Source organism: Chiloscyllium punctatum, chromosome 15 (genome assembly GCF_047496795.1).
Source record: "Chiloscyllium punctatum isolate Juve2018m chromosome 15, sChiPun1.3, whole genome shotgun sequence".
In the NCBI taxonomy this organism is placed as follows: Eukaryota; Metazoa; Chordata; class Chondrichthyes; order Orectolobiformes; family Hemiscylliidae; genus Chiloscyllium; species Chiloscyllium punctatum.
In genome coordinates, this window is record NC_092753.1 from 18,923,309 (window position 1) to 18,944,444 (window position 21,136).

At 46.0% G+C, this 21,136-nt stretch overlaps 1 protein-coding gene and 1 non-coding gene across 2 annotated transcripts in view; one reads left to right on the forward strand and one right to left on the reverse strand.

Annotated features, from left to right (window-relative positions):
- The window catches only part of LOC140486099 (large ribosomal subunit protein uL18m-like), an 81,781-nt gene extending 72,739 nt beyond the window's left edge, over window positions 1-9,042 (reverse strand). Inside the window, exons 1-2 of the mRNA XM_072584756.1 lie at window positions 8,943-9,042; window positions 8,665-8,839 (exon numbers count right to left, since the gene is read on the reverse strand). Coding sequence (XP_072440857.1) covers window positions 8,665-8,839; window positions 8,943-9,012 — 245 coding nt within the window. The 5' untranslated portion in view covers window positions 9,013-9,042. The remainder of the gene's footprint in view (window positions 1-8,664; window positions 8,840-8,942) is intronic.
- A 5,948-nt stretch (window positions 9,043-14,990) lies between these two features.
- Window positions 14,991-15,062, forward strand: trnag-ucc (transfer RNA glycine (anticodon UCC)). Its single transcript has one exon. It is a non-coding gene; the product is annotated as a tRNA-Gly (tRNA).
- Window positions 15,063-21,136: the final 6,074 nt, after the last annotated feature.

The following is a 21,136-nucleotide window of genomic DNA, read 5'->3' on the forward strand; positions in this document are numbered from 1 at the left end:
TTTTTATGTCGTCGTTGTCTCTGGGAATAGTGCCAGAAGACTGGAGGATAGCGAATGTGGTCCCCTTGTTCAAGAAGGGGAGCAGGGATAGCCCGAGTGACTATAGGCCAGTGAGTCTCACTTCTGTTGTGGGCAAAGTCTGAGAGAGAATTGTAAGGGATAGGATTTAATGAACATCTGGATAGGAATAATGTGATCAAGGATAGTCAGCATGGTTTTGTGAAGGGCAGGTCGTGCCTCACAAACCTTATTGAATTCTTTGAGAAGGTGACCAAGGAAGTGGACGAGGGTAAAGCAGTAGATGTGGTGTATCTGGATTTTAGCAAGGCGTTCGATAAGGTATCCCATGGCAGGCTAATGCAAAAACTACGGAGGTATGGCATTGAGGGTGCATTAGAGGTTTGGATTAGGAATTGGCTGCCTGGAAGGAGACAGAGGGTTGTAGTTGATGGTGTAGTTCATCTTGGAGCGCAGTTACTAGCGGTGTTCCAGAAGGATCTGTTTTGGGACCATTGCTGTTTGTCATTTTTATAAATGACCTGGAGGAGGGGCTTGAAGGCTGCGTGAGCAAGTTTGCGGATGACACGAAAGTCTGTGGAGTTGTGGACAGCGAAGGAGGATGTGGCAGTTTACAGCGCGATATAGATAAGTTGCAAAGCTGGGCAGTAAGGTGGCAAATGGAATTCAATGTAGCTAAGTGTGAAGTCATTCACTTTGGTAGCAGTAACAAGATGATGGATTACTGGGCTAATGGTAGACTACTTGGGTAGTGTGGATAAGCAGAGGGATCTTGGCGTCCATGTACACAGATCTTTGAAAGTTGCCACCCAGGTAAATAGTGCAGTGAAGAAGGCATATGGTGTACTGGGCTTTGTTGGTAGAGAAATTGAGTTCCGGAGTCCTGAGGTCATGTTGCAGTTGTATAAGACTCTGGTGTGGCCTCATCTGGAGTATTGAGTGCAGTTTTGGTCGCCATACTATAGGAAGGATGTGGAGGCATTGGACCGAGTGCAGAGGAGGTTTACCAGGATGTTGCCTGGCATGGTAGGAAGATCATATGAGGAAAGGCTGAGGCACTTGGGACTTTCTCACTGGAGAAAAGAAGGTTTGGGGAGATTTGATAGAGGTGTACAAGATGATTAGGGGTTTAGATAGGGTTGACAGTGAGAACCTTTTTCCACGTATGGAGTCAGCTGTCACTGGGGGACACAGCTTTAAATTAAGGGGTGGTAGGTATAGGACAGATGTTAGGGGTAGAGTTTTTACTCAGTGGGTTGTGAATTCATGGAATGCCCTGCCAGTAGCAGTGGTGGACTCTCCCTCTTTATGGTCATTTAAGCAGGCACTGGATAAGCATATGGAGGTTATTGGGCTGGTGTAGGTTCGGTAGGCTTCGGTCAACACAACATCGAGGGCCGAAGGGCCTGGACTGCGCTGTATTTTTCTATGTTCTATGTTCTCATAAGGGGATTTGCTTCTCCAGAGTGTGACAGTCACTGAATAAATTTGAGGTGGTAGACAATTTTTTAGTCAGTAATGGTTTCAAGACAGTGGGCAGGACTGTGGAGTTGAGGCCGGATGCAATCAGCCACAATCCTGTTTAAGTAAATCACCCATCTTTCCTCCTAAACTAATCAGGACCCTCATTCTCTTAAAGTTCTCGGGACTTACCGACTCTGCCCGGTATTCCCAAGGGATAGCCCGGAATTGGAGGTAGCCGATCCCGGCCTCAAGGCAGCATTGAGCGAGCACACGGCCCTCAGTCTCGGCTGCAGTGACGTCCCGGGTGCTGTATAGGTGCTTCTTGATGGACCACTCTTGGGTCGAAGCTGAGATGACCACCTCGCCCTGACTGCTTGCTGCCTCCACAGGCTGTGACGTGCCTCAGGCTCTTCCTGAAACGCAAGCTGGCATCAGGGAGTAGAGAGAGAGAAAAATCAATGACAAAGGAAATGAGAGATATCAGCAGCAAATCATCCTGTGAGGCACCACTTACCAGAACTGCACTCCCCTACTCCAGCTCCACCACACTAGTATGCTTCCAAAAAAACATGTGGAAAACTTGCCCGAACGTGTCGAAATCAAATCAATGGTGCGATCAAGACAAGTTCAGCGAATGGGCAAATGCAAGGTGGTATAATATATTTCAACGAGAGGTCCGGTAGCAAAAACAGGAAAAAAAATGAATGTTGATCAACTGAGAAAGGAGACGTTACAAGAGCAGGGTGTCCCTCATACACGCAAGTCTTTGAAAGTCAGCGTTGCCGGAGCAGCAGGCAGTGAAGGTACGTTGGCTTTGATGGTGAGAGGATTGGATTACAGGAGCAGAGATGCCTTTCTACAATTGTACAGTGTGAGTCCATACCGTGGTGTATTGCGTGCAGTTTTGGGTTTCTTATCTGAGGAAGTACACAGGGTAGGACTAAGGAGGAATGCCTCCATCTACAGAGTGGAGAGCTTGTGGAAGTCTCTGCAGCAAAAAAAACATTACATGAGGCTAAAACATCACATAGACATAGAGTAAAAGACATATACAGCACGGAAACAGACCCTTCGGTCCAACTCATCCAAGCCTATCAGATTAATCTAATCCCATTTGCCAGTCTTTAGCCCATATGCCTCTAACTCCTTCCTATTCATATACCTATCCAAATGCATTTTAAATGTTGTAATTGTACCAGCCTCCACCACTTCCTCTGGCAGCTCATTCGATACACATACCACCCTCTGCATGAAAAAAAGTTGCCCCTTAGGTTCCTTTTAAATCTTTTCCCTTTCCTCTAGTTTTGGACTTCCCTACCCTGAGAAAACACCCAGGCTATTCACCCTATCCATACCCCTCTTGACTTTAGAAACCTCCATATGTGTCAACCCTCCGCTCCAGGGAAAAAACATTCCTAACTCTTGTAAATCTTTTCTGCACCCTTCAACTTGAACAGCATCTTCCCTACTGCAGGGGGACCAGAATTGAACGCAGTATTCCAAAACTGGCCGAACCAATATCCTGTCCAGTCACAGCATGACATCCCAATACTCAATGCACTGACCAATAAAGGCAAGTGTATTAAATGCCTTCTTCACTACTTTATCTACTTGTGACTCCACTTTCAAGGAACTGAGTGAATCTGCACCCCCAGAACTTTGTTCAGCAACACTGCCAAGACTTTATCCTTAAGTGTCCAAGTCCTGTCCTAATTTGCCTTACCAAAAATGTAGTACCTCACATTTATCTAAACTAAATTCCATCTACCACTATTCAGTTCATTTGCCCAACTGATCAAGGTCCTGTTGTACTCTGGAGAAAGTGAGGACGGCAGATGCTGGAGATCAGAGTCAAGAGTGTGGTGCTGGAAAAGCACAGCAGGTCAGGCAGCATCCGCGGAGCAGGAGAATCAACTTTTTGAGCATAAGCTCTTCATCAGGAATGAGGCTTGTGGGTCGGGGATGAGAGATAAATGGGAGGGGGGCTGGGGTTGGGAGGAGGTAGCTGGGAAAACGATAGGTGGATGAAGTTGAGGGAGGTGATAGGTTAGAGGGGGCAGTGATAGACGGTCCGGAGGGTGGTGCTGAGTTAGAGCCTTGGGACTGGGAGTGGGACTGGGACTGGGTTGGGGGTGGGGGGGTGGGGGAGGCACGGATGAGGAAACTGTTGAAATCCATGTTTATCCCGTGTGGTTGCAGGGTCCCAAGGCAGAATGAGGCATTCCTCCTCCAGGCTCTTGAGTAGTGTTTGGACAAATAGGCAGAAAAATAGCCACTAGGATACATGAACAACTATCCACAAAAAGACACGACTCATTCTCACTCGTATCCTTACATACAGATGAGGAAGGACACCACTTCGACTGGGACAACACATCCATTCTAGGACAAGCCAAACAGAGACACGCATGGGAATTCCTAGAAGCATGGCATTCCAACCGGAACTCTATCAACACACACATTGACTTGGACCCCATTTACCATCCCCTGAGTAAAAAAACAGGAAATGACATCACCAACCCAAGGAAACTTGAAGACATAAATAGAAAGCGGGACGTAACACCAGCACTTCACCAGAGGCTCATTGATGATGTTACCCAGTATGGTGTCAGAATGTCTGAAAACAAACCTTCCAGCTCAGCGAGCAAACTTACATCCAGAACCTCAACCTGAGCTACAAATATTCTCAAAACTCGCCTACTGACCATTCCTCCCCTACTTCCATCCAAATCATTTATATAAATGACAAAAAGCAATGGAGCCAGCTGATTCTTGCAGTACACTTCGGATCACAGGCCTCCAGTCTGAATAACAACCCTCCAGCACCATCCTCTGTGTCTTCAAGCCAATTTTGTATCCAATTGGCTAGCTTTTCCTGGCTTCCATGTGATCTAACCATGCGAACCTGTCTACCATGCAGAACCTTGGCGAATGCCTTGCTTAAATCTGTATAGATAACATCTGCCTTCTTCAATCGTCTTTGTCACTTCATCAAAAACTCAATTAAATTGGTGAGATACCATTTCTCATGCACAAAACCATGTTGACTATCCCTAATAAGTCCTTGGCTTTCCAAATGCACATAGATCCTATCCCTCACAATCCCCTCCAACAACTTACCCACCACTGACATCAGTTCCCTGGCTTTTGCTTAACACCTTTCTTAAATAATGACACCACATTAGCCACCCTCCAATCTACTGGCACTTCATTCGTGGCTATCGATGAAACAAATATATCAGCAAGGGACCCAAAAATCACTTCCCATACTTCTGAGGCGTTAGATAAAGTCCTTGGGATTACAGGAATGAAATGGGATCAGGGAACCGGGTTGGCTGATCAGCCATGATCACATGAATTGTTAAAAGGGGTAAACAGCCTCCTCCTTTGCTTATACTGTATGTTTCTATGAGCCCTGTGTGACCTTATTTCTAAGTCAATGAATGTGAACATGGCGCTACAGCTAGCAATTTGGAAAACAAGTAGTCCTTTGGCCTTTTTATGAGTAGTAGTGAGTCCAGCCGTTAAACTGTCGTCCATTTTCTTCCACGCAATTTTGGTGAGATGGAATATTCCATCTAGTTTTGACATTCCTGATAAAGGGCTTACCCCCAGAACGTCGACTCTCCTGCTCCTCGGATGCTGCATGACCTGCCATGTTTTTCCAGCGCCACACTTTTCGACTCTAGTTTTGAGGCACAGTCTCAGAATAAAAGGGAAGCATGAGGAGGAATTTCTTCTCTCAGAGGGGAGTGAATCTGCGGAACTCTTGACCACAGAGGGCGGTCGAGGCTGAGTCATTAATTACATTGAAGGCTGCGATGAGACTTTTAATCTGGAAGGGATCAAAGATTATAAAGAACGACAGGAGAGTGGAGTTGATAATTGCCAAATCAGCCATGACCCCATCGGACAAAAGAGTACATTCAATTGGCTGACCTCTGTTCCAACATCATATGGACTGTCAGGTAGATACTGCGGTTACTCAGGGAACACAGCAACTAACGTGCAGACAGCAAGAACTGACTAACAGCACTGTGATATCGGGCTGATTGCCTGTTTTCACCAACTGGACACAAGTTTTAAAGATTCAGATTGGCATTCACAGTGCTTCTTCCAAGGAGGTCACGAAATCTTTAATATGGACTTCAGACAGCAGTCAGCCAGTTAGATGTCACAGAGGGACACAGTCTGGCACTCCCTCAGCACTGACCCTCGAACAGTGTGCTACTCCAGTACAACAGTTCTGACATCAGCCCAGATACCAGTGGTTAGATTTCTGCTCTCCCATCTAACCCAGAATCTCGGTAGTCTGAGACAAGAGGACTATTCACTGAAGAATTTTCACATTCACTCGGCCAGAGGCAGAACTCAGGGACAAAGAGCTGACAGCCACTGGCAATGGAAACGGGAAATTGGCAGAAACTGACACAGCAGTGAACCTGCACAGTTACTGCCTTTGCTGTTTGAATTCGTGAATCACTGGACATTGGAATACATCTGGGAAAACAAACAAGTGAAATTCACAACTAATCTTGGAGGAACCTGTTTGGGAGAGGGGCCAGCACAGAACCAGGTAAGTGGATATTTTAAGCATGGCCTTACAGTAAATCTGCAGTTGTGAGTAGAGTTGGTGTTTTATTATGTTTTTTTGAGATATGCCTCTTGATTAAACTTAAAATATAAGCCACAAGTATTAATTTAACCTGGAGCAGTGTTTTGTAGAGGAATAAGACAGTGCTATTTTCTGTGTCTGTAGACTAAAAGCAAAAATGGCCTTTAGTAGAGTGATATGCTCTTCTTGTCGGATGTAGGAGTTCAGGGAGAGTTTAAGGGTTACTGAGGACTATATCTGCAATATATGCCGTTGATTAAGAATCCTTTCAAATTGAATGGATCGGTTGGAGAGACAGTTCGAGGTAATGAGGAATTTACAAGAGCAGGGAGACATGATGGATGGCAGTTATAGGAAGAGGGAAAAGATGCAGATACAGTCACATAGATTGGTTAACTCCAGGAAAGGTAAGAGTGGGAGACAGTTAGTGCAGGAGTCTTCTGTGGCTATCCCCATTTCAAATAAGTATGCTGTTTTGGAACATGTGGGGTTGATGATTCTCAGGGAAACGTAGCAAACAGCCAAGATTCTGGTACTGAGACCAGTTCTAATGCAATGACAGGTACATCAGGTTCCAAGAGATCGATTGAATTTGAGGACTGTCTAGAATTTGAGGACAGATGGTCCTGTGGCCAGCAGCATAAAATCAGAATGGTGTGTTGCATTCCTGGTGCCAGAGTCAAGGATGTCTCAGAGGGGATGCAGAATGTTCTCAAGTGGAAGAGGGGCCAGCAGGAGGTCATTGGAACCAATGACATAGGAAGGGAAAAGGTTGAGATTCTGAAAGGAGATTACAGGGAGTTAGGCAGGAATTTAAAAAGGAGGCCCATGAGAGTACTAATATCTGGATTACTCCTGGTGCTATGAGCTAGTGAGGGCAGGAATAGGAGGATAGAGCAGATGAATGCATGGCTGAGGAGCAGGTGCACGGGAGAAGGATTCAAAATTTTGGATCATTGGAAGCTCTTTTGGGGTAGAGGTGACCTGCACAAGAAGGATGGATTGCACCTAAATTGGAAGAGGACTAATATACTGGCAGAGAGATTTGTTAGAGCTGCTTGGGAGGATTTAAACTAGTATGATGGGGGTGTGGGACCCAGGGAGATAGTGAGGAAAGAGATCAATCTGAGACTGGTACAGTTGAGAACAAATGCGAGTCAAACAGTAAGGGCAGGCAGGAACAAAGCAGAGAACAGAGTAGGACTGATAAATTAAACTGCATTTATTTCAATGCAAGAGGCCTAACAGGGAAGGCAGATGAACTGAGGGCATGGTTAGGAACATGGGACTGGGATATCATAACAATTAGAGAAACATAGCTCAGGGATGGACAGAACTGGCAGCTTAATGTTCCAGGATACAAATGCTAGGAAGGATAGAAAGGGAGGCAACAGAGGAGGGGGAGTGGCGTTTTTGATAAGGGATAGCATTACTGCTGTACTGAGGGAGGATATTCTCGAAAATACATCCAGGGAAGTTATTTGGGTGGAACTGTAATAAGAAAGGGCTTGTTGGGCTTGTATTATAGACTCCCTCATAGCCAGAGAGAAATTGAGAAACAAATTTGTAAGGAGATCTCAGAACTAGAGCAATAAGCTTAGGGTGAGAGGGGAAGACATAAAAAAGACCTAAGGGGCAACCTTTTCACACAGAGGGTGGTGCGTGTATGAAATGAGCTGCCAGAGGAAGTGGTGGAGGCTGGTACAATTACAACATTTAAAAGGCAATGAATGGGTATATGAATAGGAATGGTTTGGAGGGATATGGGCCACGTGCTGGGAGGTGCCAGACTGGGTTGAGATATCTGGTCGGTATGGACAAGTTGGACTGTTCCCATGCTGTACATCTCTATGACTCTTTGACTTGCTATCTGAATGCTCATCATTTGGAGATGCCACTGATGGACTGAGGTGTACAAAGTTAAAAATCACACAACACCAGGTTATAGTCCAACGGGTTTAATTGGAAGCACACTAGCTTTCGGAGCGCCGCTCCATCATCACAACCACCTGAAGAAGGACGAGCGACACTCCGAAAGATAGTGCTCCCAATTAAACCTGTTGGGACTATAACCGGGTGTTGTGTGATTTTTAACTTTGTATCGGAATGCTGTTGAGAAACTGAGGGCAGAAGCTGGAAGAGGGGGAAGCGGACAGATACATTCAAGGGCAAAGCGAAGGAAGATGGAGTGGATTTTTCCCGATAGCGGTGTACAAGTTAATGAGAGGCTTAGATAGAGTAGGTAGCCAGAGATTTCCCCACCCCCCACCCCCGGGCAGAAATGGGTGACACAAGAGGTCATAATTTTAAGGTGACTGCAGGAAGGTATAGGGGCGATGTGAGAGGTAGGTTCTTTATTCAGGGAGCGGTGGGTGTGTGGAATGCACTGCCAGCGGTGGTAGAAAAGTCAGTGACATTAGGGACATTTAAGCAACTGCTGGACAAGCACATGGACGGCAGTAATTTGCAGGGTGTGTAGATGTGGTTGATGTTAGATAAATGCTCAGCACAACATGGTGGGCCGAAGGGCCTGTACTGTTCTGTCCCATGTGGTGTCCGGTGCTCACCGGTGCCAGTAGCTGCCCCTCGGCCAGGTGCTCTGCCAGCCGTTGTCCTTCCTCGCCAGCGCCAGACGCTCCAGGTTCCGGGGGTTGCGGTTCACAAATCGCGGCGAGACCGTCTCGTTCTCTCGCGTGTCCGGGGCTATCGAGGCTTCAGCCGAGGCCGACATCAACCGCCAACCTTCAGGCCCAGAGAGAGAGAGACGGGGTTAATGCAGGGGCACATGGGTCATCACTGCTGACAATGGCCGGGTGACAGGGGCATGACTCTGCCCACCCCGTACCTGCTCGAGCGGGAGCCGCCGCCGCCGCTCGCTCCAGCTGCAACCCGAGAGCGGCCACCACCGCCGCCATTGCGCTGAGAACCCCGCCCCCTGACGTCACGACGGGACACGTAGCCCCGCCCCTCGACCTCACTCCCAGACACTCAGCACTGTCCCCTGAAGCCTCGCCCTCCGCCCATGGACACCAAGCCCCGCCCACTTATTCCCCGCCCTGGCAACTAAGCCCCGCCCCGGCAACTAAGCCCCGCCCCCCAACGCCTCACCCGGTTTGCCAACCCACGCCCCCTGGCAACCAAGCCCCGCCCCCCTGGACATCCTCCCCGGACACCTCGCCTGGCCTCCGACGCCTCTCCTGGATACCGCGCCCCGCCCACTGACGTCTTTTCCCCAATATCAAGCCCCGCCCCACCCGGAGACCCATCCCCGTCGGACCCTGACACCATTGACTAGTCACTAGCCCCGCCCCCTGACCGCTCAGCCGGAAGCTGGCCCTCACGGCAGTGACGGAACCGTCGCAGTGGGCGGGGCTTCCGTTCGTATCCTTCATTTGATTGGCGTTTGGATGAAGTCCCATCTCCAATCCACACACCATCCCCTTCCCTCACAACTATCCTCCAATCTGTCCCCATTCCACACATCATCCTCAATCTCTCAGAACTGGCCTCATTACCTGCTGTTATTACACTGCTGCAAGGACCCCTCTCAGTTAAAATAATGTTGATATTGCTGTTGTTGAAACTGCTTTGTGCACCTTCTGTGCAGTGTAACGTGTATGCCTGGCTCTGCCCAGACACCCTCTGATCTATATGTCCTTGCTTGTTATGATCTCCATGTACTGCTCACAAAACAAAGCTGCACTTAGATTACGACAAAAAATACTGCAGGAGGCTGGAGGACACAGCAAGCAAGGCAGCATCAGGAGGTCTTGAAGAAGAGTTATACCCGAAACATCGACATCTCCACCTCCTGATGCTGCCTGGCTTGCTGTGTTCTTCCAGCCTCCTGCCTGTTTATTTCACTCTACTTGGGTACACGTGACTACAATAAATCAAGATGTGGAGGCACATTCTCTCCCAGTCAGGGAACACTTCAGCAGTCAGGGACATCCGGCCTCAGATCTTCAGGGGACTGTCCTCCAAGGCCGACTTCGGGATACGCAACATTGCACTGTGGCCGGGCAGAGGCTCATATAAGTTTGGTACCCATGAGGATAGCTTCAACCAGGATTTTGGGTTCATGCCACACTACAGGGGACCGCACTACACAATACCCACACACTGTTACATACTCACATGGACCCTATCATATACACACATACACCACCCACACTCACACCCATGTACACACTCTCTCACAGGCTTATTCTCCGTCATACTCATGCACACACTCTACCAAGAATGCACACACGCAAACACACCCTCTCACAAGCATTAACACTTACATGCACACACTCACAGTCTTTACCACACACCCACATAAAATCACTCAGAGTCTCTGAGACTTACATGCACGCACACACTCATGTAAGTCTATGGGGTGATTTTGCGTTTACAGTATTGTAATTGCAGATAGATTCTATTTTGTTCAAAAAGCACACAATTTGCAAGCAGTCAATGCAAGCAAGTCAATCCATGTAACATTTTACAAATTCCTACTTTGGAAATAGAACCAGTCTGGCTCAAGATTAAGATACAGACAGGCTCTAACTTCACACAGTTAATGCATTGTCTGAGCTGAAATGTCATCTCTTTTCTAATAAAGCCTGAAGTTATCTCAAGCATGTGACTTGAAAGAAGTTCTGGGATTTACATATTAATGAACTGAAACCTGCAGCCCATTCTAAAAGATGAAAGACTTAACAGCAATCTAGGTTTGTTCAACATATCATTTCAGTTGCATGACACTGTGATCTTTTTCTATAAAGTCTGTGTCTTATAGTCCTGCTCCACAGCTCCCTCATGAAGGAGCAGTGCTGTGAATGCTGGTACTTCCAAATAAACCTGTTGGACTACAACCTGGTGCCGTGTGATTTTTAACAATCTCCATCCCCTGTCTTCATCTTCCACACTATCACATAACTCATATCATCCCCATCCCTACACTGTTCCAAACCTCCACACCATCCTCATTCCACACACCATGTCCATCATTACTCTCACTTTCCCACACCATTTCTCTCATCCCATTGGACAATCTCCACGTCAAGCAACACATTCATCCCAACTATTAGCCCCCATCGAATTGGCCATTCCCCTCATCCAAGGTAACTGTCTATAATTTTCAGTGAGGCCCCACATCATCTATCTACTCAGCCTTGTGTTCTGGCTCAGATTCCTCAACTTCTCCTCATATGACAACCCAGAACCATTCTTGTAGACCTTCTCTGTCACTTCCTTGGGTAACACATCCCTCCTTTGACACAGGGCTCATAGCTGCTCACAATGTAGAAAATGCCGTCTGACCAGAACTTTGTACAGCCTCAACAGTTCACTTCTGCTCTTGTATTCTAGTCCATTCAAAACAAATGCAAACATTGCATTTGCCTTCCTAACTGTTCACTGAATCCACTTGATACCTCAAAAGATTTCTGAATTAAAACTCTGAAATACAGTATCCACATCCTTCATCCTGTGTCCTACTGCCCACCTCACCATCACTACTATGTTATTGGCGAGTTTCCATGTTCATCACCAAACCACCTCTGCACTATCTCCCACATCCTATTGGCCATTCCCAGAATCCAACATTACTGGCATCCCAATGGTCAGTTACCATGGCCATCATAGCACTCCATACCTAACCCACCATCACTCTAAACCCAGCATGCACATCTCCATGTCCAGTCTCCATGTACATTATCACTCTCTTTCTCACACATACCTCACCAACATTCCCATCCTATTGGCATTCATGCCATCATTCCTCTGCCTGACCGCCCACATCATCACACCAACACCAATGGCCAATCACCATGTCCATTATTACTCTGACAGCTCACCATTGTTGCAAGCCCAGTCACTCATCTCCGGAGGCAGCATCATTCTGTCTTCTGTGATGATACTATGGCTTTATGTATTGTATTATGACACGGTGGTGAACTCCTCTGTTAATTAAACGAAACACCCAAAAAGGTTCACCTCACCTCATAATCTGTTAAAATATGAGTAATAGAGAACATCCAAATTCCACTATTTAGAGAAAATAACATTAATTTATTCCTTAACTCTAAAAGTGAACATTAAACAACAATTCACAACTCTAAGCACCTTCCTCCCTCTCTTTACTGCTTATTGTCTGCCTACAATTCTATAACAATGAACTCTTCCAATAAAAAAAATATATTAATATTACATCAATTTAGTTTCAAAACCATATAATGGCTGTCGTCTCCGGTGTCTGTCTTCTTTTGGCTGAAGATCTCTCTGGGTTGCTTTCTGCCTTTTAATGTGAAGATATTTCATATGAAGAAGATACCTCTGACAGAGAGTGTTTTTGAATGGCAGTCTTTCTTGATAACAGTTACTCTCTCAATAACAGTTGCTCTGTCAGACTTTCTAAATGCAGGCTTTTTTTTTTAATACCCCAAACATCAGATCGTCTCACTGGTTGTATGTTTGCAAAAACAATAAATACAAACGCGATTGGGTTTAGGTATCCTGGGGCATAATTCAAAATCATTGGTTAAGTTTGAATTCTTGTCAAAGCAGCAACCAACTCATGTATCCATTTCACAGCCAAATTATACATATTTTCAAATTTCCAATACTCTCTGAAACTGCCATCTAGTCACCACAGGTGCGTGTCAGCTCTCAGTTCAGAACAGCATTTACTCTCTCTTAAACTTCTACTTCATAACACCTCCCCCCCCCCCCCCCCCCCCCCGGTTAAGAAAAAGATGGACCATCATAATGAAACAACTGCTTCATCTTTTTTCTAATTCTTAAATCCCATTACAATAAAATACATAAGACATTAATTTAAGATCATATTAAATTTCTGCACACATATGCATAACATAAGGTATCTGTCCAATCTTAGTTGTAATTTATCTGTTGAATTCACAATAACACGTGCTGTCAGATGAAATTCCTTGATGGCCTTGGACTTTGCGATCCTTGAGGTCAACCTTCCATGACAGATTTTATGCCCCAAAAGCATCACCTCGGTTTTCGCAAATTCTGTTTTCTTTACATTTATTACGGTTTTATTTCTCTTAATTGTTCAAAGAGCTCTGCCAACTGTACCATGTGATCTTTCCATGACTTGCTAAACATCAATATATCATCCAGATAAACTGCACAGTTTGTTAACTCAGCCACGACTCTGTTCATAAATCTTTGGGAAGTGGCTGGTGTGTTCTTCATTCCACTTTGAATTGATATAGCCCATTTGGAATGACAAACGCAGAAACCTCTTTCACTTTCTCTGATAAAGGTACCTGTCAATAACCACACAGTAAGTCCAACTTTCTGATGTAACTAGTTTATCCAACCTTCACCCTACAGTCCTCCAATCTTGTATGAGTCTGATTTTGTTACGGCATTGATCTTCCAATAGTCCACACAAAACCATTCAGTCTTGTCAGGTTTGGGAACTATCACGATCGGCGAACTCCACTTGCTCTGACTCAGTTCGAAGATATCTCCGTTAAGCATAACATCCACTTCCTTCTGGACCTGTGTGGCTTTGAAATGAAGAAGTCTGCAGGGTTGTTATTTTATGCATCAGCATTCCCAACTTCCAACTCATGCACAACAGTATTAGTCCTCCTCATCTTATTCCTGCATATGTTGTCCTGCTGCTGCACCAATCATTTCAACTTGATTCTTTGCTCCTGAGACAGAGAGTTCATTAACCTATCCCACTCCTCAAGGACTTCCTCACTGAGACAATGAAATGTCCCCCCTACCTCCACGTGGATTGGATTCGCAGACGGGGAGTGTGAGGAGCGTTTAGAGACAGCCTGCAAAACCTCGCTCCTGCAGTAGCCCAAGGGTCTCGCGTGTTGGGGAAATGGCTCAATCGTAATATAGGAGGCCTGCGGATGCTCTCTCTGTGGATGGGCACCGTTTCGCTGATTACCTGAGGGTAGTGCATGGGTGGACTGCTACAAGAGGGGCTGTGATCCAATAATCCCTTGTCCAGTGACCCTGCTCTCTGTGTCCCCTGCATTGATCGGTATTCCTGTCCCGACATCACTGCGCCTGGCTACGACTTCCTCCCAGTCTAATGCTTCCTCTATTTTTGCCGTTTTTGTTTTCTAAGAAAACTCTTGAGAAGTTTTAGAAACTGAAAGAACTGCAGAATTATGTGGGGCATGGATAGGATAAATAGACAAAGTCTTTTCCCTGGGGTCGGGGAGTCCAGAACTAGAGGGCATAGGTTTAGTGTGAGAGGCGAAAGATATAAAAGCGACCAAAGGGTCAACGCTTTCATCCAGAGGGTGGTACGTGTGTGGAATGAGCTGCCAGAGGAAGTGGCGGAGGCTGGTACAATTGCAACATTTTCGAGGCATTTGGATGGGTATATGAATAGGAAGGGTTTGGAAGGATATGGGCCGGGTGCTGGCAGGTGGGACTAGATTGGGTTGGGATATCTGGTCGGCATGGGCAGGTTGGACCGAAGGGTCTGTTTCCGAGCTGTACATCTCTATCTCGATGACTATGTCTACGCTGTAAATCAGAAACCAAACCCGAAGTCGGTGGTAAAGCTGTATGAAGAGAAATCAGAGTTCACGTTTCGGTCCGGTGAACCTTTCTGAGAACTTGACAAGTTTTAATTGTGTGATCGTTCCAGGGTTCCCCTGGGATTTTCGTGCTATTTCTGTTATTGATTGATTTCAGACGATGAGAAATCCGAAATGCTGCTTTGTGTGTATTAAAAAGTGAGGCGGGGCATCAGGAGACCGATCCACTCAGTAAAACTCGGTCTTTGATGACTTCTCAATTCTAATATTTCACTGCAAAATTTCCAACAAAACAACAACGAAATTTCGAGTCAAGAACTATTATGGCACATCAGCGGATTTCTGGAGCGCTGCAGGCTGTAGCGGTGGTGGTATAGTGGTGAGCGTAGCTGCCTTCCAAGCAGTTGATCCGGGTTCGATTCCCGGCCATCGCAAGCAGTGCATTTTAACACCACTCCACAACCAAAAGAGCCGATCGATTCAGTGGGAATGAAACACCTCCGTCTGCACATCACATTGAGTCTGCCAGACCTCTGGAGTGCAGACACAACTTTGAAGTTGAGGATGTCCCCAGGAGGATTAAGGAGTCAAGTCGAGCACGGTTCAAAGAAACACGAGTCATGGCAGAATTCCTTGGTTTTCCATCTTATTTCGAAAGAAATGTTTCCGGATTTCACTCATTTCAACATTACTCTCATTTTGTTTTTTGTGAACTACAGCCTAATATCAAGTGAAATGTGGGTGGACAGTTCACAAATATCCAAACAACGTTATTTCTCATATCGAATCGGTCATGTTATTGTTCTAGGTGCAGGTCAGAAATAGGAGGAGTGGACACCAGCTGCTTTTATATTTCCAGTATGAGAAAATGATTCGATAAAACTCTGAGAGATGATAGAAGTGACCACACAGTGAATGAAAGTTTAATCCAGGATAAAGTTAAAAATCACACAACACCAGATTACAGTCCAACAGCTTTACTTGGAAGCACTAGTTTTAGGAGTGCTCCCAAAGCTACTTGGACGATAACCTGGTATTGTGTGATTTTGAACTTTGTCCTCCCCAGTCCACCACAGGCTCCTCCACGTCATCATCCGATATAGTCATCATGGATTTGTTAAGGGAAGGTAGTGTCTGATGAAGGTGACTGATTTTCTTTGAAGGATAAAGAATGGATGGAGGGTATCCGATGTAGATCAACCTGATGATAAGAAGGACCATAAGACGCAGTATTTATAGCAAAAGGATTACAGTTTAATGCAGCTGAAATGATATATTAAACACATTTAGGTTAAGCCTTTCATCTTTTATAATGGGTTTACTAGTTTCTGTTCTTTAATATAAGAACCTCAGAACCTTTTCAAAGTTACGTTGTCGAGATAACTTCAGGTTGTCTAACAAGAGATGCCATCTCAGCTCAGACAATGCATTAAAGGTGTGAGGTTAAAGTCTGTCTGTGTCCCAATCTTGAGTCAGACTGGTTCTAGCCTCCCAGTCGGAGAGCACTTCAGCGCTCTGTGCCTTTCGGTCTCGGACAACTGGGTGACAATCCTCCAAGGCAGACTATGGGACAGCCAACAATGCAAAGTGGCCATGCAGAGGCTGATAGTCAAGTTCGGTACCCATGGGGATGACTTTAACTGGGCACTTTGGTTCACGTCACACGACACGTGACAACACTGCACTGTATACTATTTCACGGACACTCACAAGTACACGCACACACACAAAAGCACACTCCTACCGACCCACACACACATGCATACCCTCTCTCAAACACAAGCTCTCTCTCATAAACTCACTCAAACACTTCCACATTCACAGCCACTCACGCACATTCTCACAAATTGATACCACATTACACTCACACACATGCACCTACACACACTCTTACAGACCCGCATATCCCTACATGCACACACACACACAGAGATACACACACACAGCCACACACACCCACACATGCACCCACACACACACACATGCACGCACCCACACACGCAGACACACACACACACACAGGACACACAACCACACATGCACCCACACACACACACATGCAGCCACACACACACGCATGCACCCACACACGCAGACACACACACACACACACACACACACAGTCCCCCCCCCCAACACACACTGATTCCGGGTTCTCACGACTCTCAGCTGGAGACTATCATTGCCTGCAGACCCGACCTTCATCCCCCCACGACACCATGAAGGGTAACACTTGTTCATGCCCTTACACAGCCGTCTGTGCCCTCCCTTGACCCCGTCCTTTCCATCTTGCCCACCGCCCCTCCATGACGCTCTACCTCCTTCCTGCGCAGGGTTGCTCTGACAATGTCAATTTCACGTCCTTTGTCAATTTCACTTCCTTTGTCAATTTCACCGCACTACGTTTTCTTTTTCCCCTCACGAACCGGGATCACTCTACGCTGTGCTTGCTGACCCCACCCCCTACGTTTGCCTTCCCGGATAGCGCTTTGTGTTTCGTTGGACCCGCAGGAGTAGCTGCGGATGTTCTGCTTAAACCTGAGCGGATAACACTGTTCTGCTCGGAGACAGGGAGGTCTGCAGATGCTGGAGCCCGAAACATCGATTACCCTGCTGTGCGTTTCCAGCAACACACTCTCGACACTGTTCTGCCACGACCCTGTCTCGGTTCCACACAATCCCATTCATCATTAAGGCGCCACGGCATCCCAAGGACTTGGGACCCATGGGAACTAAATTATGACAGCGGCCTCAGCACTCTGCACCCCCTGACCTTGGAAAGCCCATCTTGGTTCAGGTTACCTATCTAGGGCAGGGAGGGTTTTGCGTGCACTGCCTTCCCACATCAGTGGAAGCGACCTTCACTAAACAGCTGCCCATGACTACCCCTTGCTGTGAAGTTAAACATCACACAACACCAGGTTATAGTCCAACAGATTTAATTGGAAGCTCGAGATTTCGGACAACCACCTGATGAAGGAGCAGCGCTCCGAAAGCTAGTGCTTCCAATTAAACCTGTTGGTCTATAACCTGGTGTTGTGTGATTTTTAACTTTCTATACCCCAGTCCAACACTGGCATCTCCAAATCATGCCCTCCTGTGAAAACCCCTTACTGCTGACTGACACCTCCCCCTCTTCTACAAAGTAAAAGAGAAACCTGCAAATCTATCAACGGGATCGAACTTCAAATTAATACATATTCCTCGAGAGGGTTCTGCTTCCCGAACTGTTACCCGGAATTCCCTCCTCTCCACAATTACTGCAGCGTGGCCTCAGTCTAATGGTTCCTCTGTTTTTGCCGTTTTTGTTTTCTAAGAAAACTCTTGAGAAGTTTTAGAAACTGAAAGAACTGCAGAATTATGTGGGGCATGGATAGGATAAATAGACAAATTCTTTTCCTGGGGTCGGGGAGCCCAGAACTAGAGGGCATAGGTTTAGTGTGAGAGGCGAAAGATATAAAAGCGACCAAAGGGTCAACGCTTTCATCCAGAGGGTGGTACGTGTATGGAATGAGCTGCCAGAGGAAGTGGCGGAGGCTGGTACAATTGCAACATTTTCGAGGCATTTGGATGGGTATATGAATAGGAAGGGTTTGGAAGGATATGGGCCGGGTGCTGGCAGGTGGGACTAGATTGGGTTGGGATATCTGGTCGGCATGGGCAGGTTGGACCGAAGGGTCTGTTTCCGAGCTGTACATCTCTATCTCGATGACTATGTCTACGCTGTAAATCAGAAACCAAACCCGAAGTCGGTGGTAAAGCTGTATGAAGAGAAATCAGAGTTGACGTTTCGGTCCGGTGAACCTTTCTGAGAACTTGACAAGTTTTAATTGTGTGATCGTTCCAGGGTTGCCCTGGGATTTTCGTGCTATTTCTGTTATTGATTGATTTCAGATGATGAGAAATCCGAAATGCTGCTTTGTGTGTATTAAAAAGTGAGGCGGGGTATCAGGAGACCGATCCACTCAGTAAAACTCGGTCTTTGATGACTTCTCAATTCTAATATTTCACTGCAAAATTTCCAACAAAACAACAACGAAATTTCGAGTCAAGTACTATTATGGCACATCAGCTGATTTCTAGATAGCTTTTGGCTGTAGCGTTGGTGGTGTAGTGGTGAGCATAGCTGCCTTCCAAGAAGTTGACCCGGGTTCGATACCCGGGTTCGATTCCCGGCCGTCACAAGCAGTGCATTTTAACACCACTCCACAACCAAAAGAGCCGATCGATTCAGTGGGAATGAAACACCTCCGTCTGCACATCACATTGAGTCTGCCAGACCTCTGGAGTGCAGACACAACTTTGAAGATGAGGATGTCCCCAGGAGGATTAAGGAGTCAAGTCGAGCACGGTTCAAAGAAACACGAGTCATGGCAGAATTCCTTGGTTTTCCATCTTATTACGAAAGAAATGTTTTCGGATTTCACTCATTTCAACATTACTCTCATTTTGTTTTTTGTGAACTACAGCCGAATATCAAGTGAAATGTGGGTGGACAGTTCACAAATATCCAAACAACGTTATTTCTCATACCGAATCGGTAATGTTATTGTTTTAGGTGCAGGTCAGAAATAGGAGGAGTGGACACCAGCTGCTTTTATATTTCCAGTATGAGAAAATGATTCGATAAAACTCTGAGAGATGATAGAAATGACCACAGAGTGAGTGAAAGTTTAATCCAGGATAAAGTTAAAAATCACACAACACCAGATTAAAGGTGTTAAATGCATTAAAGGTGTGAGGTTAAAGTCTGTCTGTGTCCCAATCTTGAGTCAGACTGGTTCTAGCCTCCCAGTCGGAGAGCACTTCAGCACACTGTGCCTTTCGGTCTCGGACCCCTGGGTGACAATCCTCCAAGGCAGACTATGGGACAGCCAACAATGCAAAGTGGCCAAGCAGAGGCTGATAGTCAAGTTCGGTACCCATGGGGATGACTTTAACTGGGCACTTTGGTTCACGTCACACGACACGTGACAACACTGCACTGTATACTATTTCACGGACACTCACAAGTACACGCACACACACAAAAGCACACTCCTACCGACCCACACACACATGCATACCCTCTCTCAAACACAAGCTCACTCTCATAAACTCACTCAAACACTTCCACATTCACAGCCACTCACGCACCTTCTCACAAACTGATACCCCAGTACACTCACACACATGCACCGACACACACTCTCACAGACCCTCATATCCCTACATGCACACACATACAGACACACACACAGACACACACACCCACACATGCACGCACACACACACACACACACGCGCCGCCACACACACACGCATGCACGCACACACTCACACACGCAGCCACACACACACGCATGCACCCACACACACAGGACACACACCACACATGCACCTATGCACACACATGCAGCAACACACTCACACACGGCCACACACACCCAAACATGCACCCACACTCACACACAGTGATTCTGGGTTCTCATGACTCTCAGCTGGAGACTATCATTGCCTGCAGACCCGACCTTCATCCCCCCACCACACCATGAAGGTAAACTCTTGGTCATGCCCTTACACAGCCGTCTGTGCCCTCCCTTGACCCCGTCCTTTCCATCTTGTCCACCGCCCCTCCATACCCCTCTACCTCCTTCCTGCGCTGTGTTTCTCTGACAATGTCAATTTCACTTCCGATGTCAATTTCAATTCCTATGTCAATTTCACCGCACTGCGTTTTCTTTTTCCCCTCACGATCCGGGATCACCCTACTCTGTGCTTGCTGACCCCTTGTGTCGCAGAGAATTCTCCGCTCAGACTAGTGGGGTCATTACACAAGTGAAAATGTACAAACTGATAGTGAGAATGCTACTGTTCTACATTGGTGATTGGTTTATCAACAAGTCACAAACATTCTGCGTTTCTGTTATCAACAGGAGGAGATAAACTGTTGTTATAATGGAAATTAAAGTCTATGTACTTGTTACAGATTTGAGCATTAAATAAAATCACTTCTGTGACCTCTAAATAGGAGTTAAAAATCACACAACATTAGGTTATAGTCCAACAGGTTTATTTAGAAGCACGAGGTTTCAGAACGCTGCATGTTCATCAGATGGTTGTGGAGAATAAGGTTGTAAGACACAGTTTAGAGCAAAAGTTTACAGTGTGATGTAACTGAAATTATATATTGAAAAAGACCCAGATGTTTGTTAAGTCTGTCATCTGTTAGAATGACCATGTTAGTTTCACTTATTTCATATGTAAATTGCAAAACCTGGTATGACATCCAGCTTTCTGATTCTTGTTGGAGGAGGATTCATCTGACGTAAGTGAAGTATTCCATCACTGTGTTGACTTACACCTTGTAGATGTGGGAAAGAGTTTGTGGATTTAAGAGGCAAATACTTACTCACACACAAATATCTGAAGGATTCTATCAAAAATAAGAAATCTACATACTAAAAATTAAAATTAAAAGCCTTATAATAAGATATTGAATCACAGATAAAAAGTAATGTCCCAGAAT